Source organism: Solanum dulcamara, chromosome 11 (genome assembly GCF_947179165.1).
Source record: "Solanum dulcamara chromosome 11, daSolDulc1.2, whole genome shotgun sequence".
Classification (NCBI taxonomy): Eukaryota; Viridiplantae; Streptophyta; class Magnoliopsida; order Solanales; family Solanaceae; genus Solanum; species Solanum dulcamara.
Window position 1 is genome coordinate 48,452,737 of NC_077247.1, and position 26,148 is coordinate 48,478,884.

Below are 26,148 nucleotides of genomic sequence, written 5' to 3' on the forward strand. Positions count from 1 at the left end.
GCTTGCTGCGAACTTGCTTGTCTGTCTTCCTTATTTTTGCGCCTATTTTCTTCTTCCAAGACAGCGGCTGCAATTTCATCAAAAACTAGACTGTTTGTATTGTTCGTCAGGTTGATGATGAGTTGATCATACGAGTCAGGCAGACTTTGAAGTAGAAGCTCCGCACGTTCAGTACCTTCTATTTTGCAACCCATTGTTGTAAGTTGCGAAAACAGAGTATTCAAAGTATTGATATGTTCAGTAACTGACATGGACTCTGCCATTCGAAGAGTATACAATCTTCTTTTTAAGAAGATTTTATTATGCAAAGACTTGGCCTCATACAATCCTGTAAGAGTATCCCATATTTCCTTCGCCGTCCGCTTTTCCGCTACACTAGACAACACTTGATCAGCCAGTGCCAAGTGTAAATCAGCAACTGCGTTGCTGTCTATGTCATTCCACTTGCTGTCATCAGCAAAGTCTGCGGGCCTGCCTTCAATTGCAGCTAAGCAATTGTCTTTTCTCAATATCGCTTTTATTTTCATTTTCCACAATGAGAAATTAGTCCCATTGAATTTTTCAACATCAAACTTTGTTGTACTCGACATTGTTATTTGCTTCACACCCTTCTAGATCGTTTCTGAATATTTTTGCGAACAATCGTGACAAACTGTACCGTCACCAAAATTTACTATTCACGTGAATAGTACTATTCACCGAATTTTACTATTCACGAAAAGTTACTATTCACAGATAGTATCTTCGCATAAAATAGACAGAATAACCGAGGGCTCTGATACCACTGTTGGGGGGAGGAAGCACCACAACTAAAGTTTGATATGATGAAAATATTGAAAATAAATTGGACACGAGAATTTTACGTGGAAACCCCTCTAAATGATAGAAGGGAAAAACCACGGGGTAGAAGGATCTCACTATATTTTGTGGAGTACACAGCTCTCAAATACAAGGAGAAAACAACAATTAACACTTCTCTCTTGTAAAAGGAACAACTACTAAAGAGGACACTCAAGACTACAATATTTATCTTGGTGTAAAACTCTCTTTGTATTCTTACTCTCTCTTTTTGGGATGATTTAAATGAGGGCAAGAGGCCCTCTATTTATAGGAGAATGAAAACGCGTATACGCGTTTTCAAAAACGTGTAAGAGTTGTTGGCAGCAAATTGTATACATTCAACAACCAATGTCAAAAAAAGGGTGCTGGCAGGCAGCCCCTTTTTTTGACTTCTGCATTGCCTCCTTTTACTTCTGCATAATGTACTTACTTATTTTCTAGTGTTTTGGTAAGTAAGTAGAAACATCGTAACTAATAGCATTTGCATATAATCTTAGCAAACAACCATGTAGGGAGTATATAGGATAGAATGCCATTTACGAAATTTGTTTTCTTTGCTTTTACTAGAAAAATTATTTTTCTGATTTTCAAGGAAGTTGTTATCCATATTTTCCAAAACATTTTGATAACAAGACATGAGGAAATTGGAAGACCATACCAAATAAAGTCTGTTTACTTGATAAATTAATTGACTAGGAGGAGGAAAACAATAATAGAGTTAGAATTATATTGAATTATTGGTTCCAGTTTGAGTATTCCTTACAGAATGTCTCAGCACCACATATTATTCTCAGTACTTATACCAATATTCCATAGCCATTGTTTTATTAGCTAGCCACATGAAGGCTACTAGTGTCTTGTTTTTTGCATTCTTGGTGTATTTGAGTCACTTGAAATGTGATTCTAGGGACATCATAACTTCAAGCAACATATTATCTGAGAAAAGGGAAACTCTTGTGTCAGTTGGACAGATATTCGAGCTTGGACTCTTTAACACTACATCTGAGGATGGAGAATTTAGAAATTATGTTGGCATATGGTACCGGGAGAGTCCCAAAACCATTGTGTGGGTAGCCAATAGGGACAAACCAATTCCAATATCAGATAAAATTTTGGTACTTGTAATTGATGACGATGGTAATCTCAAAGTGTTGGACTCAACGAGGAACACATATTTCTCAACACAACTCGCTAATGCATCTTCTTTTAAGCGTACAGCAAAGCTCTTTGACTCTGGAAACTTGGTTTTACTTGATGATATGTCAGGCAAGAGATTGTGGCAAAGTTTTGACAACCCCACTGACACCTTCCTTCCTGGTATGAAAATGAACGCTGCATTGAAGTTGAATGCTTGGAGGATTACCCAAAAGGATCCCAGCACTGGAAATTACACGTTTCGGCTAACTCAAGCAGCCAACTCCGAGTACACCATATTCCAAAATACGATCCTCCACTGGAAAGGCTCTGCTCCTGCTGCTTATGCCAATCCCTTTAGTTTCAGGGAAATTCCCTCTTTTGTGGTGTCAATGTTAAACAGTTCGAGTGGGGAGTCTCACAATACTTCTTATAATAACACAAGGACTGATACTATTACTTCTGTGTCAGTCTTTAATTACATAAGGCTACTAATGAATTACTCAGGGGAAATACAATTATATGGCTGGAGTAACGAGAGTAGAGGGTGGTTTCAGATGTGGTCAGAACCGCAAGATCCATGCGGTGTGTATGAAAAGTGTGGGAAATTTGGAATTTGTAACAGTGGGTTTATGTCACTGTGCAAGTGTTTGCCAGGATTTGACCCTTCTTCTCCAGATGATTGGATGGCTGGGAATTATATTGATGGTTGTTCGAGAAAGTCAGTTAGTAGTTGCAACAAGAAGTCACAATTCGACATGTTCTTAAATATGCGCTTGATGAAATTTGAGGAGCCAGACATTCCATATGTGGAGGCTAAAAGTGAAGAAGATTGCAGAAAGGGGTGTCTAGGAAACTGTAAGTGCCTAGCATATTCATATTTTGAACAACCAACAGCAGACAGAGAAACTTCTAGCACGGGAACTGTACCTAGTTGCTGGATTTGGACGAGTGATCTCAACAATCTTTGGGAGAACTATACCGGTGGCTTCAACCTCTCAGTCCGCGTAGCAATTACTGATATTGGTACTTCCTTTCACAATTTGCCTAACTTTGTAGGCCATACCTTATATTAATACTATAAGAAAGATCAGTATCAACTTTAGACAAATAGAGGTTTTTCTTCATTGGACAACCTATGTAGTCTGGTACAGATATTTTTTATCCAAACAGGCCTTCCTTTGCCAATTATTTTCTCCACCTCAACCCGCGAAAAAGAAAAAAGAAAAATGTGAGTAAATCATTAAGTAGAATAATATCTTGTTCAACTATAACGTGAAGACAAGGATGATTGAGGTTCATAACAAGAATATCCATAATTATCATTTTGCAGGAGCAGTAACAAGGAGAAATTGCAAGCCTTGCGGCTCAAACATTATACCTTATCCGTTGAGCAGTCAACCAAATTGTGGGGATCCTTTGTATTATAGTTTTTCTTGTGATGATTTAACTGGAGAAGCACGTTTCCGGACACTGAATGGCTCGTATCCTGTCATTGACATAGTTGAGGAAAACAGAACATTTGTAATACAAGTGCATGCAGAAAATGCTGGTAATTCATGTGATACCAAAACTCAAGTTTTATGGCTCAATCAGTCATTGCCCTTTCATCGTACAAACTGGTGTTACGAAGGAAAATCACAAATCCTCAGTTCTGGTGGATTTAGAAATGAAATACAGATCATGTGGAAACCACCACCAGAGCCTACATGCAGTACTTCTGCAGATTGTGTGGATTGGCCAAATTCAAGTTGCAACATCAGGGAGGGACAAGGTCAGAGAAGGTGTCTATGCAATCAATTCTACAAATGGGATGATTTAGCTTTAAATTGTACCAGAGGTATGTTAAAAGACTAACCTCGTCTCCTTGTTTTATAATTCATGCTTGACTACAAGTCTACAGAGTCTTTAGTTGTTAGTCTTCTAAGTTATTTTCAGTAGCTATGTCGATTTTAATTCATTAAGCTCAACAGATTGTTGGCTAAACAGTCCATAGATACTCTTAACATTGCATGATATTGTCCACTTTGAGCCAAACTTGCTTGGTTTTTCTCAAAAGGCCTCACCCCATTAAGAGCACCGCTACACCTTATATGTCTTATTTTCCTTTTTCAGCTATCAATGTGAGACTTTATTTCAACACCCAATCATCTCCACTTCAACTTAGTTTAACTTGACTCATCACCTTATGGGCTTATTTGGAGATTAAATGTGTGTCACCCATATCAATCTAGTATTTATGTCTACTGAAGCCCCACTGGCTTATTTTTTATATATGCATTTCCAAAGCTACGGGTAAAGGTAATAAATCGGCACATAGACGTGCAAAGACACTAAGTCGTGTCCCATGCCACCACTTTGCCATATCCATACCCATCTCACCAAATCATTGACTCTTTTTATTACTTGTTGGGTTAAAACAAACCAAAGGTACTCTTAACACTGTGTAGTATTGTCCAAAAGGCCCTATACTATTAAGAGTATCTAACAATTTGTGTAGCTTTGTTTTCTTCTCTTCTTTCACGTGAGACTTTGTTCACACACCCCAAATCTCCCTCCCAATCGGGTATTCGTGGTTAATTTTGAGATTAACTGTTATCACCCACATCAACTGAGTATTTACGGTCACCAAACTACTGGCTTCTTTTGTGTGCACCTTCAAAGCTACAGGTAAAGGTATCAAATCCGCCTGTAGATGGGAAAAGACACTAAGCCGGGTCTCACACCATCACTCTGCCAACTCCATACCCATCCCTCCAAGCCATTGGCTTTGATACTAGTTGTTGGGCTAAAACAACCCAAAGACACTCTTAACATGATGTGATATTGTCCTCTTTGGGCCAAGCCTGTAGAATTTTCCGCAGAAGATCTCACACCATGATTAATTTCACTACACTGTATATGTAGCTTCTTTTCCTTTTCAACTATCAATGAGGAACTTTGTTTGCATACCTAAGAAGGTGTGGATCACCACCCACAAGTCCTTTTAGTTGTATCCTCCATTTTATTCACCTGAGCAAGTTTCAATTTCTTTTGGTTCAGAGCATACAGAACATGGAGCATGGAGTGGAGAGAAGGCAACATCCTTGAATCTGAAAGCCCTGATTATTTCTGTGAGTCTAGCTGCTGGAACTATAATCATTTGCTATGTAATGTACCATAGAAAAAAGGTTGCAAGAAGGAAAGGTAACAAATAGCACAAGCTTTTTTATATATATGTATGATATATATTGTGAATTTGCTGCTAAATTTGAACTTACTTTATGTAATGAGAAGCTAAAAAAATAATATTGGGGAATGGGATAGAGTACTTGTCCGAGAGTGGAGGTTCATCTAAATATTTGGTAACCGAAGATGATAAGAAACGGATCGATATCCCATTTTTCAACTTGGAAAGCATACTAGTCGCTACGGACAACTTCTCAGATGCAAACAGGCTTGGTCAAGGTGGATTTGGCCCTGTTTATAAGGTGGTGGTGGTTCTCACATGTACATAGTTTATTTGTACCATTTTTAAAATCATGTTTGTAACTACAGCTAATATTGTACAGGGTAAGTTCCCTCAAGGGCTAGAAATGGCAGTGAAGAGGTTGTCAAGTCATTCTAGTCAAGGTGCTGAAGAATTTAAAAACGAAGTAATGCTAATTGGAAAACTCCAACACAGAAATCTAGTCAGACTTTTGGGCTACTGCATCGAGGAGAACGAAAAGATCTTATTATATGAACTCATGCCCAACAAAAGCTTAGACACCCGTATATTTAGTGAGTCTACTTACTTTTATCCTGAGAACTTAATTGGCTTCTTACCTTCAATTGTTCTTTTTATGAAGCGCGTGTGTTTGCTCATGAATTGGTTTGGTCTTACTAGATCACAGTGTAGGGCCGTTGTTGGATTGGAATATCCGCTTCGAAATTATATTGGGTATTGCTCGTGGGCTTGTTTATCTACACCATGACTCCAGGTTACGTATCATTCATAGGGATCTAAAGACGAGCAATATTCTATTAGACGAAGAGATGAATGCCAAAATATCAGATTTTGGTTTGGCCAGGATTTTTGAAGGAAAAACTATTGATGCTAAGACGCGAATAATTGCCGGAACTTAGTAAGTTTTTTGAAAAGTCTTGTTTTGTGGTACTCATTAGTTATTCATGCAAATTAATTTCTTGTGATATATATGCAGCGGCTATCTTGCACCAGAATATGCATTGGAAGGACTTTTTTCAATCAAGTCTGATGTTTTTGCTTTTGGGGTGGTTGTACTGGAAATCATTAGTGGAAACAGAAACTTGGATTTTCTTGAACACACAAACCTCTTGGGTCATGTAAGTACCAAAATACTCTCTCTATTTACAATATCTGATCTTAAACATGATACGACATAAACAAATTCAAAATTCAAATTTATAAATTTTAAAGTTTACTATATGTACGTATTTAGTTGATTTCTCAACAAATATACCTGATTTGGATGAAAGTCGTTGAATTTTATCTTATACGTCTACTTCCCATGCTAGCTAGCTCCGCCCCTTTGTCAATGACATTCTAGTGGCTACAAGAGCATATCACCACTAAAGGTAAAATGAGAAATGTGAAGATTGACATATATATGTATAAAGTACCTTTTTTCGTCCCAACATATGTGACAATGTAGTTTGAATGTTGGGCATGAGTTTTAAAAATATGGAAAGATTTTGTAATGTTTCAAAATTATTCTTAAAATAAATAAATTTTTAAACAGAAGAGTACACCTTTGTTGACTTTTTGGCAAATAAATGGGATCCAACATGGGTAAAATATTAATAATATCATTAAATATCAGTCAAATAAGAAGAAAAATATATATATATAAATACCATCTTTTTTTAATGGACTAAACAGAATATAATTACAGGCTTGGAAACTGTGGATGGAAAATAAGGCATTGGACATAATGGACCCAAGTCTAGTAGATACATTCAATGAAATTGAAGTAGTAAAGTGCATAAACATAGCACTCTTATGTGTGCAAGAAGATCCAGGTGATAGACCAATCATGTCAAATGTGATAATTATGCTTGGGAGTGAAAGCATGCCTCTTCCAAGACCTAATCAACCAGCTTTTGTCACAAGGAAAAATTACACAACAGCAGCTACCACATCTTCCTCCTCTTCTTATAATTATAATAATAGTTATTATAATTCATACACTGGCTCCAACAATGAATTGACCATCACTGATGTGCAGGGCCGATAGATACTTGTAATTCATGAAGCATATTCTAGTAAATTTTGCACGATAACGGACATGTTAAATACATATTCTAAGGCTAGCTTGTGTGAATTTGATTCTGCAACATTGTGCGTAGAATGACAAACTTCATGTGTATCTCAAGTATAACATATTGAATGTAAATATGGTAATTTGTATATTGTAGTATTAATTATAGGCCTAATAGGTTAGGGTTAACAGTAAAGACAATTATTCTCTGGTATATAAATACTTAGTATTGGTAATGAGAAGATAGTGAAAATTCTCCCAAAACATTGCTTTCCTTGTTATTGTTTTTGGGCTTCGAATTTAACATGGTATCAGAATCTTAATAATAATGAAACCATATCATATATTTAAAACCATTTGTTTGTCTTTTCCCCCCTGTTTTATCATGAAAGTTGCAAGTAGAATAACTACTATAAAATCATGAGACCCATACTATTATCCTTCCATATCTCAATTTTGCAACCGCCACTGCAATGTGCAGACTGCAGCTTGTAACAAAACGCATGAAAATTGAATATGCAACACAGAAATGGTCCTATAGGCCAAGTCAACTTCATAAGTATGGGCACATTTGTGTGCCAAGGTATATATAGATCCAAGGTGAAATGCCTTCTACATTGACATGGGAATCTATTTTTGTTTATTATATCTATAATATGATCAAATAGCAATAAATGATAAATTACACTAACGGCTTCATCTTTTTCAGGAGTTTTTTTGTATAAATAAATAGCAAAAATATGGACCACTGTTTATATAGTCCAATTGCTAACGGCTATAAACATCTACTATTGAAGAGCGAAGAAATAATAGTGTCTCTATTGCCATTTCCATGGGGACCCTTATATTGTATTGTATTAGTATTAGTTTTGTGTGTTACAATTTTTAGGATATTCGAGATTTTGCATGTTCTGTTCTAAATTAGTGAGGTGTAAACTAATAAAAATTCATAATTGGGGATTCGTTGGATTTCTCGAATTTATTTGGAAAAGACGAAATAATTAAGTTTCACATCGAGCGAACCTAATATAAGGTGAATCAGCAGCCTGTGATTCTCGACTTAGGATTAATATTATCTAAATTCTATATCTCCAACTACTTGCATCAATAGATTTTTTGGATATTTTGTTCGAGCATTCATTCACATGACAAAATATTTCTTGGTTAATATTAGCAATGTATTCTGTAAAGTAGTGAAGGTAGTTGTGATAAATATGGTACTTATAATCCTGTCTTGTGAACCCCATACATACATATATTAACAGTTTTAGTTGAGATCCATGGATATGTACACAGATTTGGTCAAAGTTTCACATTGGTCTAACCAGCTGTCTACAGCCATAAATATACAATCTTATCAAATTAAATCCCAACAACCTATTTCCTCCATTCCCCTTTAGTACTCTCATCACATGCATCTTTCATTACCACTTTGCTCTTTTATATACAACTTGCCAAATAACAAGTGTCAATTTAGTCCAACAATTTTCAGTACGTATACAAGGTATATAGTCTTCATGCATTAGTCATATATCAACTTTCCTTTAGCTTATATAGATACGGAATATACCACACTACTATTTTGGGGTAACGTGTTTGAATTTAATGTCTAAGTGTACAATTTTTGAAAACTTACAAGATTTGAGAAATCAACATCTACTAATTAGTGGTTTTGAATAGTCCCACATGAGAATGTGTGAAGGAAATGAAGAAGCTGCTGACAACCGCAGCCCATAAAGGCATGTGTATCTTCTTCGATTCAAAGTCTGTTACTACCAATTTTAATCCCCACAACAGTTGGCACTCTCTCAATTAAACCTACCTTTTTATCCCCAAAACTGTGACCATAGATCCAAACCATTCCGCACCCTAGTGGGGATTTTTATTAAAGACGTAAAAACAGAAAAAAGTCAAACAAGGTTCAACATCTAATATAAATATATTTTTTTTGTCAAAGAAGATTTATACTTGACTTTACCCCGCTCCACCCCCTCTCATAAAAAAAAACCATGAAAAAAGATAAACTTCATTCCATGGGCTTCAATCTGATTTAAGATTTAAAATTTATGAATTATTGTTATGTTACGATCAACAGTTATATATCGCGTGAACCATTCAACCAACCTTTTAGATTTGTCTCGCATGTATGACTTCTAAAATAAAATAACTATGCTTAATTTCAAACACGTTGATGTTGGCTATTTGAATCTTCGATTGATGTAATGTAATTTCCTCATTGAGGATTTCTAATATTTGAAGTTCTCTGTAATTTTTTTTTGTTTTTACGGTACATGCTTAATTTTTTTGATGAACTTGCACATATTCCAAGAAATGGTGGCCGATATTATTATCACACGACATGTATTTACGAGTAGAGTAATAATGTGACACCCCATGAGGGCTGTTGGGGACAACTAATCTAATATTCCAATCCAAGCAACGCCAGGTTCTAATTGGGACTTCAACCTGATCAATGATTGATTGATATATTTATTTACATATATTGGAGGCATAATTACGTGCAAAATAAAATCTAGCATACTTTTTTAAGGTGTATCCTATATACTTCTATAGCATGGGAAATCAATGTTATTAATATTTTATGTTTTAAATTCTAAAATTTCAGAAACTTATCCATCAAAGTACGTGTTAAATGTCACGTTTAAACAATTCAAAATGACACTGACAGTGCCGCCAAATTAGTGAAAGAATCGTGAATGAACTAGCTACCTTTTATCATTCTCTAAAACTTACGAATATTTAGTGAATACCCAATTCTTCTTTTGAATGTTGAAAATACGCCTGACTAACTGTATTTTTTTTTTAAAAAAAATGTGAATATCAAAAATAACTGTTGAAAATTGCTCATATCTTAAATTTATTGTTGTAAAATAAGAATCGCTTCAGTACAATAATTATCATTACAAGATCATCTTATGCCGCAATGGCAATGTTGTTGATGTGGGATTTTGAAATTGATCATCTCCTTGCCATATTTAATTGAGATTTATTAAAGCATTTTCTATTCAAAACAAAATATAATTGATTTTTAATTTACTAAAAAACAAGTAAACTTTAGAATTATTTTAACATAGTGGAAAGACACTTAGAGGAATGGCCAACTGAACGATTCCTCTATATTTAATCCGCAAACTTTTGTAGAGCGAATAGCTCAGTGTTCCTCAATCATAAACAGCATCATGTTAATGTCAAAATCTAATATTATAGCAACTTTTCACCAAAGATTACATTAAAGCTACCAACATTAATTATTAATTTAAAGAAAAATGAAACATTCCAATGACACAAGTGGATTTTCAAGTGATTCATTTCCATTTGTCGGTGGCCACTTATTTTCTCCATTTCCATCTCTCTCATCCATCTTCCGGATCCGATCACCCAATTCGGATCTCACCCTTCCCGGCGACTTACCCGTTTTCCTCACCGATGGGCTCCTCCCTAAACCCGACCCGTATCCTCCATTCTCCGTCCTCATCGCCGGTGACCTCGATCTCCTACTAGAGCATTCCCCATTATCCTTCCTCGGTACCCGAGATTCCCTTCCGGATCCGGATCTCACCCGACCCGGAGATGGATCGGATCTTCTCGCCGGCGAGTTTCCAACACTTCTCTGAAAAGAACCGTTTCGGTACTTCGCCGGTGACCGTTGCCGGACTTCAGTAGCGTCATCTTCAGCTGCATATCGCTTCTCTGTTACCGTTGCCGCCTCACTGAGAGTACTGCTGCAGATCTCGGATACTTCTTCAGAGAGATCATCAGGATGGTTGAAATTAGAGGTAATGGTTTTCTTCATAATGTGATTTTTATGGTAAATTTCTTCCATAGTATTGGGAAATTTCGATATGGGTGAGGATTTTTTGGGGCTATTTTCATTAGCGTAGAGATTTGATTTTGCTATTCTGGGAGTTTCAGAGAGCACTTCTTTCACTGTTTCTTCTTCACTCTGTTGTGAAGAATTGGATAGAGTCGGAGGTAATAGTTTGCTGTTACCACTGCTAACACAACAACCCATTTTGGTAGCTAAGAAGAAAAAAAACCTCTAATGGGGTTAACAGGTTACTTCATTATGTGACGGTGGTTATGGCGGCGGCGATGGTGGTGGACGACGGCGGTGATAATTGGGAAAGAATTTGAAAATGGAGAAGACTCGAAAGAGAAATGATGAGTCAATGAAGTGAGAATTCATGTGAAGGAAGAAATAGTTTCCTTATAAGTACAAAGGGTGGCCCCAAAAAAACAAATATAAGTGAATAAAAACTTCTCGTCCAAAAAAAAATTATACTCCTAACATCATATTAGTGATTAAGAAAAGCTTAATGACTAGAATTCATATGTAATTATTAATACATGATTTTATTTTCCGATTTCTACTTTTAAGTTTTAGGTAGTATAACAAGTCAAATTTTAATATACAAAATATATTAGAATCTTAAATTTTCAAATAACGAGAATATTAATAGCTGAGTTTGCTGACTTTCTTATAATATTCCCTCTCATTATTGTAAGCTTTATTTTTGGCTCACGTAATAAAGTCAGTTTCATAAATATTAAACGGCTAAAATTAATTGGATGTTATAGAGAAATGAATTCGTATTGTAACTCTTTTTTCCTTACGTAATGGAAAGTGGTTAAAAAAAGTTATAACTTTCCACACAATTTATTATGGGTCCTCTCTCTTTGTCTTTAAAAGGAGAATAGTGTACTCTGTCATTCTATTCATTAAGAAACCAGAAAAAGGAAAAAGGGAGAGAAAAGAGTAAAGAACAATTAAGAAAGAACATTTTCACACTTAAGTCAAGAAATAACATGACGGATTCAAGTATGTTTTCTTGACTGAGTTATTGTAGTTTATGTTATGTAAAAATTGTGTAGTTTTACAATCCTGAAATCTTGATAGGATTCATTATTAGATTATTTATATTTTCATAATCATGTGAAATCCTTACATGTGGTATTAAGGGTCAGGTTGAGGAACTAATAATTTTTCATAAAAGTAATGTTTTTCTTTAATTTGAAAAGATGACGGTTTCGGAAATATGAACTTGACAAGTTGTTCTCGTGTCTTTTATTTATTACTTATGATTTTTTTGGACTAATAGTGAATATCTGACTTGTTAGAATCATATATGAACTACATATTTCTGTTTTTAATGAATGTAATATATTATTTGGAGTTTATTGTGATTATACTTGATGGACTCATAAAGCAATTTAAATACCTTTTAATTGATCTACTACATTCCTAAAGGGATTATACACATAATATGCAGTGACTTTAAAAAAAAATTATCGTTTCGTATATTTCTTGGAATTACATATAAGAGATTTGTTAATCGACAAAGCGGTCAAATCTTTATGAATATATAAGAATCCTCTAAAACTGCTGATAATTCTCTTGCTGGGACATTAATGGTACTTTGACCACCATGAAGTTTGCTGGTTCACGTACCATGCATGAGCATGTCATTGAAATGATAAACACAACAACAAGACTAAAGTCTTTGGGAATGAAAGTGGAACAAAATTTTCTTATACAATTTATCATCAACTCATTACCGTCTGAGTATGGTCCTTTCCAAATTAACTACAACACCATGAAAGACAAATGGAATGTGCATCAATTGCACGAAATACTAGTTCAAGAGGAAATAAGACTGAAGAATCAAGGAACCCAATCTATCAACTTTGTAAGTCATCAAGGAGCTGAAAAGAAAGGAAAGAAGCATGTTAAAGAAAAACAGTACAACATAATGTTAAGAGTCCTCATCTCAAGTACGTAACAAGGAATATAAGAATGATAAGTGTCGTTTTTAGGGAAAATCTGGACACTTTTAGAAAGATTGTCTGAAACGTAAGGCATGATTCGAGAAGAAAGGTAAGTCTTGTGCTTTTACATGTTTCGAATCAAATTTAACTAACGTTCCTTTTAATACTTGGTAGATTAACTCTAGTTGTACTGTTCATTTTCTAATATGATACAGAGATTCCTTACAACACAAATCATACACCAGTGTGAAAAAATTGTGTATATGAAAAATAGAGTGAAGGCTCTAGTTGAAACTATCGAGACTTATCGTTTGATCCTTGATATTGGGCGTCACTTATATTTATTTGAAACTTGTTATGTAACTTCTCTTTTGAGAAATTTAATTTCTTTGTCTAAGTTGGATAAGAGTGGATACTCTTTTAATTTCGGTAATGGATGTTTTAGTTTGTTTAAGCAAAATCGTCTTATTGGTACTTGTACTCTTTGTGATAGCTTAAATCTTGATAATTTATTTGCCGAAACACTTTTAAATTTACATCATAATATTGGAACTAAACGGAGTTTGGTGAATGAACAATTTGCATACTTGTGGCATAAATGCTTAGATCACATATCCAAAGAAAGACTGAAAAAATTAGTTAAGAATGAAATTCTTTTAAATTTGGATTTCACAGATCTTAACATTTGTGTGGATTGTATTAAAGGAAAACAAACAAAACACACAAAAAAAGAGCCACAAAAAGCACAAAGCTTTTTGAAATTATACATATTGATATTTGTGGTCCTTTTGATATCGCATCTTTCAGTAAGAAAAAATATTTTATCACTTTTACTGATGATTTTTCACGTTATGGATATGTTTTTTTGTCGCATGAAAAATTCTATGCGATAAATACTTTAGAGGTATTTATCAATGAGGTAGAAAGACGACTAGACAAAAAGGTGAAAATAATCAGGTCAGATAGAAGTGGTGAGTATTATGGAATATATGATGAAACTAGACAACACCCTGATTCATTTGCTAAATTTCTTAAAAAGCGTGGCATATGTGCTCAACACACAATGTCAGGCACACCAAAACAAAATGGTGTGGCAGAAAGGCATAATCGTACATTAATGGATATGGTTAGGAGTATGTTGAGTAATTCATCTTTACCTCTTTTCATTGTGGATGTATGCTTTAAGGACTGCCGTTTACTTACTAAATAGGGTTTCTAAAGCAGCTTCAAAGACACTTTTTAAACTGTGGACTGGTAGAAAACCTAATTTAAGGCACTTGCATGTTTGGGGTTGTCCGACATAAGTTAGAGTTTATAAGCCACAAGAAAAGAAACTGAATTCAAGAACAATCAGTGGTTTCTTCATTGGTTATCCAGAAAAATTAAAGGGGTATAGATCTTACTATCCAAATCATAGTACGAGAATAGTTGAAACATGAAATGCTAGGTTCATTGAGAGTGGTGAAGTTAGTGGGAGTGAAGAACCACGCAATGTAAAAATTAAAGAATTTAGGGTACATATTCCTCTACCATGCACTTCTTCTAAAATTATTGTTCCTAAAATTGTTGTAGAAACTAACAATCAACAAAAATAACAAATTAATGCTCATGTTAATCACAATGAAGTCATAATTAATGAATCTATTGTAGATGAACCACAAGAAATAGCATTAAAAAAATCTCAAAGACAAAAAAGACCTATTATTTCTGATGATTATTTGATATATCTACATAAACATGAAATTGATTTGAAAATTGATAATGATCCAGTTTCAATTTTACAAGCCATTAAAAGTAAGAATTTTGATAAATGGATAGAAGCTATGAAAGATGAGTTGAAATCTTTGGAACATAATAAAGTTTCGGACCTTGTTAAATTACCTGAAGGTTGCAAAAGAGTAGGATGTAAACGGCTTTTTAAGACCAAACGAGACTCAACTGACAACATCGAATGTCACAAGGCCAGACTTGTTGCCAGAGGCTTCACTCAAAAAGATAATGTCGGCTACAGCCTACAAGGAGACATTTTCACCCATCTATAAAAAAGATTCACTCAAAATTATAATGGCTTTAGTAGCTCATTATGACTTAGAGCTACATTAAATGGATGTGAACACAACCTTTCTAACTGAAAATTTAGAGAAAGAAGTTTATATGAATCAACCTGAAGAGTTCTATTAAAGAAAAGAAACACATGGTGTGTAAACTTAAGAAGTCAATATACGGACTTAAACAAGCTTTCCGACAATGTTATCTTAAATTTAATGAAACTATTGTCACCTTTGGATTTAACGAAAAATATCGATGATCAGTGTAGATATCTAAAGGTCAGTGGGAGTAAGTTTATTATGTTAGTATTGTATGTTGATGACATCTTGCTTGCTACTAATGATATTGATTTGTTGTATGATATCAAGAAATATCTCTCTAACAATTTTGAAATGAAAAATATGGGCGAAGCATCCTATGTGATTGGAATAGAAATATTCTAGGATAGATCACAAGGATTGTTGGGGTTGTCTTAAAAGGCTTATATTAATAAAGTGTTAGAGAGATTTAGAATGAAAAAATGCTCAAATGAAAAAATGCTCATCAAGTCCCGATCCAATTCAGAAAGGAGATAAATTTAGTCTTAATCAATGTGCAAAGAATAAATTGAAACGTAAGTAAATGAAAGATATTCCTTATTTATCAATCGTTGGGAGCTTAATATATGCCCAAACATGTACGAGATCAGACATAAATTTTGTTGTTGAGATGCTGGGTCATTATCAAAGTAATCTAGGAATGGACCATTGGAGGGCTGCAAAGAAAGTGTTGCGATATTTGCAAGGAACGAAAAATCATATTCTCACTTATAGAAGATCTAATCATCTTGATGTGATTGGATATCCAGATTCAGATTATGCTAGTTGTGTGGATACAAGAAAATCCACATTTTGATATTTGTTCTTGTTAGCTGAAGGAGCAATATCATGGAAGAGTGCGAAGTAGTCTGTTATAGCTGCATTCATTGTGAAAGCTAAGTTTGTGGCACGCTTTGAGGCCACAGTTCAAGCTAATTGGCTGCGAAACTTTATTTCAGAACTTGGACTAGTTGACAATATTTTCAGACCGCTGAAAGTTTATTGTGATAATACTGCAGTTGTTTTCTTCTCAAAAAACGATAAGTATTTAAAAGGTACTAAACATATGAAATTGAAATACTTTTCTGTTAAATAAGAAGTCCAGAAACATAAAGTGACAATTGAACATATTAGCACCAAGCTTATGATTGTTGATCCTTTGACGAAAGGATTGCCACCCAAAACATTTGTTGAACATGTTGAAAGAATAGGTCTTATTGATAGCAATGAATAACTTTATGTAAAGATTTCATTATGTTTATGCAATTGACACAAGGTCTCAACTATGTTTTCTCTTGTACACATTATGCTGAGAATGACGATAACATGTTCTGACTTAGATGAAGATATACTAAGCATTATGATTGGACCATTACATATTTAAAGATTGTGTTGGGCAATATACTAATATTATAGTAAATGGAAGAAATTATATTGAGAGGTGATATACAAACGCCATGACTCGCATTAGTTTATTTACTCAATCACAATGAATGATGTTTTCGATAAAATAAAAATTTGTCTTTAAACGTGCACATAATGATTGAAATAGTTATTAAAACATTACATGAATGAGCGTGTGCCAAGTGGGAGGATGTAAGTTTTATTTGTGGCTCACGTAATAAAGTCAGTTTCATAAATATTAAAAGGCTAAATTAATTGAATGTTATGGAGAAATGAATTCGTATTGTAACTCTTTTTTCTTACGTGATGGAGAGTGGTTAAAAGAAGTTGTAACTCCCCATATAATTTATTATGGGTCGTCTCTCTCTGCCTTTAGAAGGAGAATAGTATACTCCATCATTCTATTCATTAAAAAATCAGAAAAAGAAAAAAGGGTGAGAAAAAAATAAATAAAAATAAGAGTAAAGAACAATTAAAAAGGAACACTTTCGCACTTAAGTCAAGAAATAAAATGACGGATTCAGTATGTTTTCTTGACTGAATTATTGTAGTTTATGTTATGTAAAAATTATGTAATTGTACAATCTTGAATAATTGACAGAATTCATTATTAGATTATTTATGTTTTCATAATCACGTGAAATCCTTACAATTATCTCTTTTCTACCATCCAATTATTTTTTTTTTTAAAAAAAGCTCTATGAAATAATGTCATGTAAAATTTGAAGTAAGGAATCACTTGCCAATTATAACAAAATTTGTGACCCCAACAAATTGAATATAGCTTACAAAGGTAGTGTTACATCAGGCAAATAGTTAATAAATAACTAAATAGATAGATAAACCTTGGCTATAAAATATGACAATTTTTTGTCCCCTCAAGGACATCTGATAATTTTGAGGAATATGGCAAATTTTGGGGAAGAATTTTCCAGATGTCCCCACTTTACCTCCAAAAAACAATAAATGAAAAAAAAAAACATTTTTCCTGCAAGTAAAATAATAATTTTTACTCACAAAATTTAAATTAACCTTTTTTATTGAAATTCATATTGAGACACAAAATTCTGAAATGTGTTTATCTAATATGATGCATATGTTAACCATTGCAAGTGATAGAGTACATATAATACCTATGACAAATAAATATCATTATTCATGTGTTTATGTTGGTACATTTTCCTGACTCTGTTTTGAAGAAATGATTATTGTTCCATGATATGCATATTAATCATGATTAATGTTGCAATTAGTAAAAGAGCATGAGCATGTTAAATGTTTTTGGTCCTTATACCCACTTATCACATGTGTAACCAGGGAACATGTACATGTGAAATATGAAACTAGTGTAATGTGTACATCCTGACATTAATAGGCCAAAGATAATAATCTTAATAGTTATAGTAGTTTGGTACTTTGGTTGGAGCTCAAAACCAATTACCTCAAAATTAATGATTTGTTTTATTGAAAAAAAAATCATTCGAACTATGTAATGATTAGTTATGAACTGATAAATAGTTCTAGATTTCTTTTTAAAAGTTAGCTAAACTAATCGTCTTAGTTTTCTTTAATTAAAGTCAAATTTTTTTTTTTGAGTATATTCAAGTGTGTCGCCCCCTCCCCCACCCCCACCCCCCATAAATTTGACCGCTTATTTCATGATGATATTCTTTATTAACTAATGATATAAACATACGATTTTAATATATTAGTGCAAATTTAACTAGTCAAATTAAGATATTTCCTTCGTTCACTTTGGATTTTTACACTTTTAAGAAACAAAGATTGATATGGAGATTTTACCATAATGTCTATATTAATAGTTGTTTAGTATTTGATCTTGAAAAATAATTAGAGTAATAAGTAATTAATGTTAAAAGTAAAACATGAAAATAAAAAAATAGTATTTTCTTGATATATTAAAAATTACAAAAAAAAAATAAAATATTTTTATAATTGTGGATAAGTAAAGATGAACGATTAAAAAAACCTTCATATGAAGTCATTTTCAAGGTCAAATTTTATTCCATGACGTAGATGACGTTGAATTTCAATAAAACGCAAGAAACAGCAATTAAACAAAAAGGAATTCAAATGCAAAACCGTCCCCACATATTTATTTATTTTCCCGCTTCATGTTCCTTTCTTCATTTTATTGACCTAAAACAAGGGAAAAAAACTTCCTTCTCGTGATTTTCATTAACAATATGACAAACGGAATTAACTCAGTTCTTTGAGTTTTTAACTTTTGGATTTGAAATATTATAGTTCATCCAATTCTAAATTTTAGATCTGATCTCATCTAATTAAAAGATGTCAAATTCAATTTTGTTCATTTCATAGTACAATACACATGGGTAGATAAAACTTTAGGAAAATCGCAGAATAGGATACTGGGTCTTTTTAATTTTTCATTTGTTCGATATCCGTTCTAAGGTCCGACTAATCTAAGTTTAACATGAGAATTTTCACTTTATCAAGTAAAACGCTTTCAACTAAAATCAGTACTCCAGAACCAACAAGAAATCTAATATATAAACACAATCCAAGTTAAATCTACCATGTATTTATTTAGCCCATTTTATAAATCATAAATCATAATAATCTTGATATCTTAATCCACATGTAGTGAAAATGCAACATTATGAAAAGGCTTAATTAACAATTAAAACCACAATATGAGCTTCTCATATTTTTCAAGGATGCATGTGTCTGCCTAGAATCTTATCAGACTTGACCAAAGTTATCTTGACATGTGTTTCTCTATAAGTTAGAATTTTTCTAAGGATGCATGTGTCTCTCTTTGGTTTTTTTATTCTCTCTGACAATTATTAACTAATATAATTGCTAGAAAATACTTGTTCTGCAAATGTCACATACATTTATAATTAATGGCCATTAGAGGTACTATTATTTTGAGAGTCAAATTTAAAAATAATTTATCGTGATTTTTTTATTTGTCTTTAAAATATTTTAAATTATTAATCATTATAACATATAATATATTTTACGTAATTTTCAAATACGTAAATTTTACTTCAAAAAACATAATGCAATTTGTGTTTAAATTTATGATAAAAATTAAAAATTTGACTTTCAAATTTCGGTTGTACCACATGACTTTCAAACAGAGGAATACTCACATTTTCTTTTTAATTTTTCCCAGACCCAACTCCAAAAAAAAAAAAAAATGTAAAGAAGAAATGAGCTTGCACATCATGAAGCACAATTCAACTTTTTGGTACCTAATAGCTGGTATTTTGTAATCTTCAAAAGTGTATGATCCAAATGAATAATAATGATATGTAGACTTGTTTATATCAAGGGTCCCTTTTTGTTCGACAATATTTGAGGCTAGATTCCAGTTGCTATGATAGCCGAGTTTTGTGAAATTAAAACTGAAATAATTCCATTCGATGATATTTCCTACTTACTTTAAAATTTGATTAATACAAATTCGTAACTCAAAGTTTCACTTTGAGAAATAAGGTGTTCTCGAGATTTAAAATATTTGGTTAATAATGGAGGAATATACTTATCACTTTATTATAATCTTTCATATTTTTTTCTTTTACTAGTTGGGTTAAGTTTTATTAAAATAAAAGTACATTATGGAATATGATTAATCATCCTGATTCTTTTTTATAATTATTCACATCTAATTTACCCCAATAATTAGTAAGTTTAATAGTTGATTAAATTCAGATCAAAGCGAGTAACAGGGATTTATGATGTAATGTACTACTTAATTTTAGTTCCACCTAACATTACTTACGTAAAAATAGATTATTAATCTATTTCATAGACTAGCTACTTTTTCAGTCAGGTAATTGAAAAATTATCACTATAGTAAAATTTCAACTTATACTAAAATTTTAAATAAGTAGTACTATTAATTATTTTTATATAAGGGTTGATTTTTTATTTTCTTCTTGTAGTTTTCCCATAAATACATAAATGAAGGAGAGCTGTAAGACAATAGTGGCCCATTTCACAAGTAATGATGATGAGTATCATGGCTTTGCCCTTTGCAGTTTAATATATTCATAAGTATATTATAATTAAATCCAAGCATTAGCTAATACTATGAGATCTAGGAACTAATCATTTGTATTACTATGATATGATTAACAAACAAATAATATTATATCAATCCTACATCAATGTTTGACCTCAAAGACCAATAAAACTTCTTAACATGGTTACCTTCTAAATCCCCCCCCCCCCCTATATATACATATTATTTGTTTTCTTTCATCTTGATTCCCCATCTTTAATCTAAGTGGGCAATGTGCTTTAAGAGTTGACCAAAAGTGGATTTGACCTAATAATCTTACTATCTCATTTTAAGAAACTTTTATAAGTTTATAAATATTGAAGGGGTTAGAAGTGACTAATAGTACTCATTTTCCAATAGGAATAATAAGGTGAAAGAAATTAAGAAATACATACGAATAATTTAGTAACCTTGTGCTCAATATTAGATGTGTTAAAATCCAAAACGATATATTAAAATCGATTATTATGATTAATGTCAATACCTCCCATTAGTCATGGCGATATAGGATACTCAAGATAAAAAAGTCTTTTTGGAGGTCGCATCGTTTTGCAAAATAATCCTTAATAAATACATGTATAAGATTAATACAAAATTCAGCACATATATCTTATTTTGATGTTGAAACTGATTTGAAATATTTTAAAACTGATTGCTATAACTTATTAAAAACTTTTTTGTTTTAATAGCCAATGGAAGAGTGAATTCTTATTCTATAGAACCTGATGTATTAAAACGTTGATTAATTAGATTATATTTTTTTAAAGAGGGTAAACTCTACATAATATTCAAAAATTGAAGAACAACTTTGCCAAAAAAAAAAAAAAAAAACTTTTGCGCAACTTCAAATTCCAATATTGTAAGTTCCCAAATGGAAAAATTCCTAGGAAAACTTTTTAATAAATAATTACTGATTTTAATGATACTTTTTATTTATTACCATTTATAGCAATATATAACAATATTATGATATATCTACTATGTATTAAAAGTGAATTATATGGACAATATAAATGTATTATAAGTTTTTTAAAATATATTATATTTGTTTGGTAAGAAATTGACACAATGTATTATAAGTGTATTAAAGTATGTGATAAATAAATTATCCATGAATAAAACTTGTATTATATGAGTTTTATAAATTATTCTCGCTAATATGTATTAAAATTGTATTATAAATATTCAGTGGAAAAAAAATATTATTGCTATAAATAGTAAATATTTTTTTAATGTAGTACATTTATGTAAATTTCCCTTCTCCAATAGTACAATTAGGCCCAGAAATTTCTACTTCTTGGCCCATTCCATTTTTGTGGGCTCATTCGCAGGCCCGTATCTGTTAAAGCCTTGTGAATGTTAGGCAATTTGATAGTCTTATAAGCTTATAACCGCTTTACTTAAATATGTTTGTCAAATACTCTTATAGTCTCAAAATAAGCGCCATCTTAGTTAGGTTATTTCTGGTATTTATCATTATACCATAGGGAGTGCGGGGCATAGCTAGGTAGGGGCAAGGGGTTCATCCAAATCTTCTTCGGCTAAAAATTTATAATGTTTATATACGGTTAAAATTATTTTTATATACATATAGTAAATGTTGAACTCCTTTGACTTCTTTGTGTTCTTCATATTTCGAATCTTCTAAGTGAACATCCTGACTCCACCATTGATTGAGTGTACAAATGGTAAAATATCCGTGAACGTAAAATTATTTAAAATTTCATTTGGTGAGTTCACTTTAGTCATAAAAAAGAGCCATAAAACATTTTTCAATGAGATCTATAGAGTAATTCTTACTCGTATTTCTTGTTAAATAATGTAGACTTTTTCTCTTCGTGGTCCTTCCGGTACACAAGATATTGTAATTGTTGCAAAGACAAAAGACACAAAAGTGCAACCTTTCTGAATTTTTAGCCATAATTAATTTACCAACAATAATTAATGAATATAAAGTTAATAATAATAATAATTTGAGGATGACAAGTAGTTTAATTTTTCTTTAAATATTTGATATAGATGTGGATGTGCATATAATTATGTCAAATGAGTAGAGGGAGTTAGGAAAAAAACGCATGCCCCATATTTGCAGCAACATTGCTATCATTAGTCTTTTTGTACTCATAACACTCTTCAAAATTAGTAATTCTTCCGTTACTAAATAAGCGATATTTTAGTCTTTTTATTTTATTTTAAAATAAGTAGTGTTCTAGAGTTTTTTGATCTTATTCTTTTAAAATTATGCTTGTTTTAATGCATGGAGTTTTACGCCATTAAAGAAATCACCTTTTTCTTCAAGACATTTAATTAAGAGTAAGTTAATAAAACTACTTAGTTTTTAGGAATAAGCAATTTTTTAAAGAGTATGTCTACCTAAAAATACCAATTATCTAGAAACGGAGAGAGTAACAAAACAATTTCTATCTGTTCCCTTTTGGTGATTTAATGGGGTTTCCTTTTTCAAGTAAATAGACCTTTTCCTTTGCCCCTATGTTGTAATATTCATATAATTTGGTTACGTGAAGATAAGACACAATTTTTTATTTTTTTTTGGTTAGAGGAGTATTTGGTTGTTATAGTAACTTATATGAATAAATAATTGATGAAAGAAGGTTGATTTTAAATTGTGAATTTTCTTACAAGACTTTTGTCTAAAATCTTGAAATGGAAGGAACACACATCAAGAAGAATATAAGATTTTAGAGTTTTTTTATCGAAAGAGTAGTATAAAAATTATAATTTTTTGGTTGATATAACTTATCAAACTCTTCGAATTTTAAAAGAAGAAGAGTTTTTATACTACACAACAATTTATTAAGTAATAATCGAATAATATATAATATACATCTGTAATATGTAACTAATATATCTAATTAGCGATTGTTATTATTTTGATTGAGCGTTCAAATCTATTCAACTTATAAACACAAATGAGATAAAAAAGAATTATTTACGCTTTCAGTTGGAGTATGTCTCGAGTTTTTTTTTCTTTTAGGCTACACAGTTTAATTTTATGAATTATTTGTAAATTCTTTTTATATTATTACTATACTATAAGAGGGAGTTACTGATGACACAGACAAGAGGTCAACATGCCTGCCTGTCTGTTTGAGGGTTAAATGTCAGCTAAAGATAATGAGACCGTTTGAATTGACTTATAAGCTGTTTTTAGATATTTTTTTTGAGTATTTAACTGACCAATTTAAAGTCATTTTGTGCTTAAAATAAGCCCCAATAAATAGTTGGTTTATTTGGATGAACTTATTTTAAGCAGTTTATAAGTTGAAAACAGCTTATAAGTCAAAAAAATAAAAATGGCCCGCACCTATTTTTTTTAACTTATAAGCAGTTTTCAATTTATAAGCTGCTTAAAAATAAGTCAATCCAAACAAGCTAAATACAATCAACTTTACCAAAATAACTCTTTTTATATGATGGTGCGCAAATTGCATTTGATCTGGCACTTCAACGGCAATTCAGTTATTCTTTTACGTAATTACTTCATTTTAATTAGTTTGTCTTATTTTTAAAAATTTTATATGTTTAAAAAGTATTATAAATCAATAAAAAATTTGATTGATTCTCAAAACTCTGTTAATATGAAAAAGATGAGTAACATATATTATTTAAAAATTACATAACATATACTATAAATCATAGTAATTAAAAAAACATATAAAACATTCAATTGATTATCAAAATTTCGTGAGTACCGCATGAATTGGGATAGCGAAATTAACATATATTAATTAAAAATGACGTAAAAGTAATATAAATAACAAGAATTAATAACTTAAATTTTTTAAAATATATAAAATATTTGATTGGATCTCGAAATTCTATCAGTGCTACATAAACTGAAACAAAAAAGTAACATATATATATATTTCAAAGTTACGTAAAAAATACTATAAATCACAATAATTAAATACTTAAAATATTTAAAAGATATATAAAAGTTTGATTGACTCTCGAATCACTGTCGCGTGAATAGGGATAGATGAGTAACATGCATTGTTTGAAAATGATGTAAAAGTAATATAGATCACAATAATTAAAAAATTTAAAATTTTATCAATGTTACATAAATTAGGACAAGAAAAGTAACATATATTATTTAAAAATTACATAAAAAATACTATAAATCACAATAATCAACAACTTAAAATATCTAAAAATGATATTTCTTCTGTTTTAAAAAGAATGACCTTTTTTCCTTTTTAATTTATTTAAAAAAAAATAAAATTTTGTGTCAAATCAAACTAGATCATTCTTTTTAAAACAGAAAAAATATTAAAATTTAATTGAGTTTCTAAATCCTATTTATGTTATATAAATTGAAATAAAAAAATATCAGACATTGGACGCGTGCTAGCAAGGGCCTGTGTCCAGTGTTTATATTAAAAGTTAAATTTCTTAACCAACAATTATTAGAATATTGTGAACTGGTGAACATAATGACTACTAAACCATAATTACCTTTCTAGGAGAATTTCTTGATTTTTACTATCCTTACAAGTTACCTCCATTTAGAAGAGAAAGGAAAAGTGAAGTAAAAATTTTCCTTTTATTTTTTGGTGATAATGACAAGACGTGATTCACGGAATCAACAATGGTTACTACTTATATGACAATTTTTTTTAAGTCCATATATATATATATATTATAATCATATAAATATTATTATATGCTCTAAGCCCATAAACTTTAAAAATTATATAGTTACACAAATACTAGATCATAATTCATATGACCATCAATTATAAGAAAATACTTTTTAAAACTTCACTCAAAATCTAAATTATGATATATAAATAAAACCAGAGCAAATATATGATTATATTGGGTATTTGAGTTAAGACTTAAGACCTAAGAAAATATAAATCTTTCATGCCTATTGAAAATGAACTTTACGTTACTTATCACTTTTTACCACTTTTTAATTAACAATCATATTTAATCTTAAAGTTTCACTTAGTTGAAAATGACACAAGGCCCTTATTAAACAATCAATAATCAAGGGGACAATTCAATGATCAAGAAAGTATTATTATACTTAATTATAATCTAGGTGCTCTATTAGTCATTGCTGACCAATTGGACATTTTCCATTCACTTACCAATTATGTGATGAAAAATATCCTTAAAACAAAAAATAAATACCAAGACGTAATTACATTTTAGTTGTAAGAAGTCCATTTTTTCTATTAAAATTGACACAGGGCAGTTACTTTAAAATTTTTCTCTCCATATCACACGTCTACCTTCTTTTTTTTTCTTCTGTCTGGAGTAGTAATATATATTTTTATGCTATATTTTATCTTTTTATTAATATTTTTTTATATAAATTTACTCTCTACATAAGTATCTTATTTTTGGTAATATAATCACTATATTTACAGAAATAGAATCTTTCAAATTTACCAATACTAGGTTCAAATATTTTGATATTTTACTATACTATTTATGTGAAAAATATATATTTCTATCATTAGAGATTTTCCTTCTTTACGCAAAGTGTGATAAAACTTAGCATTTG

The 26,148-nt window shown here is 31.4% G+C and overlaps 2 protein-coding genes across 3 annotated transcripts; one reads left to right on the forward strand and one right to left on the reverse strand.

Moving 5' to 3' along the window:
* The first annotated feature begins 1,482 nt into the window (after positions 1-1,482).
* Positions 1,483-7,477, forward strand: LOC129873067 (G-type lectin S-receptor-like serine/threonine-protein kinase At4g03230). 2 transcript variants are annotated; one of them, XM_055948068.1, is made up of 8 exons: positions 1,483-3,000; positions 3,308-3,814; positions 5,017-5,160; positions 5,281-5,444; positions 5,526-5,736; positions 5,843-6,080; positions 6,159-6,300; positions 6,870-7,477. In XM_055948068.1, the coding sequence occupies exons 1-8, from the start codon at positions 1,680-1,682 to the stop codon at positions 7,209-7,211; spliced, it is 3,069 nt and encodes a 1,022-aa protein (XP_055804043.1). In that variant the 5' UTR covers positions 1,483-1,679; the 3' UTR covers positions 7,212-7,477. The 2 variants fall into 2 exon arrangements, with proteins under 2 accessions (XP_055804043.1, XP_055804042.1); XM_055948067.1 differs by having other exon boundaries at positions 1,485-3,000; positions 5,251-5,444.
* Positions 7,478-10,413: 2,936 nt separating this feature from the next.
* Positions 10,414-11,457, reverse strand: LOC129873449 (uncharacterized). Its single transcript, XM_055948548.1, has one exon. The coding sequence runs from the start codon at positions 11,266-11,268 to the stop codon at positions 10,513-10,515; it is 756 nt and encodes a 251-aa protein (XP_055804523.1). The 5' UTR covers positions 11,269-11,457; the 3' UTR covers positions 10,414-10,512.
* Positions 11,458-26,148: the final 14,691 nt, after the last annotated feature.

Bases quoted from the DNA above. Each gene is read 5' to 3' on its own strand.
- LOC129873067 (XM_055948067.1), top strand. From the start codon at position 1,680: ATGAAGGCTACTAGTGTCTTGTTTTTTGCATTCTTGGTGTATTTGAGT. The intron at 3,001-3,307 runs GTACTTCCTTTC...ATCATTTTGCAG, and splicing joins CGTAGCAATTACTGATATTG to GAGCAGTAACAAGGAGAAAT. The intron at 5,161-5,250 runs GTAACAAATAGC...TGTAATGAGAAG, and splicing joins AAAGGTTGCAAGAAGGAAAG to CTAAAAAAATAATATTGGGG.
- LOC129873449 (XM_055948548.1), bottom strand. From the start codon at position 11,268: ATGGGTTGTTGTGTTAGCAGTGGTAACAGCAAACTATTACCTCCGACT.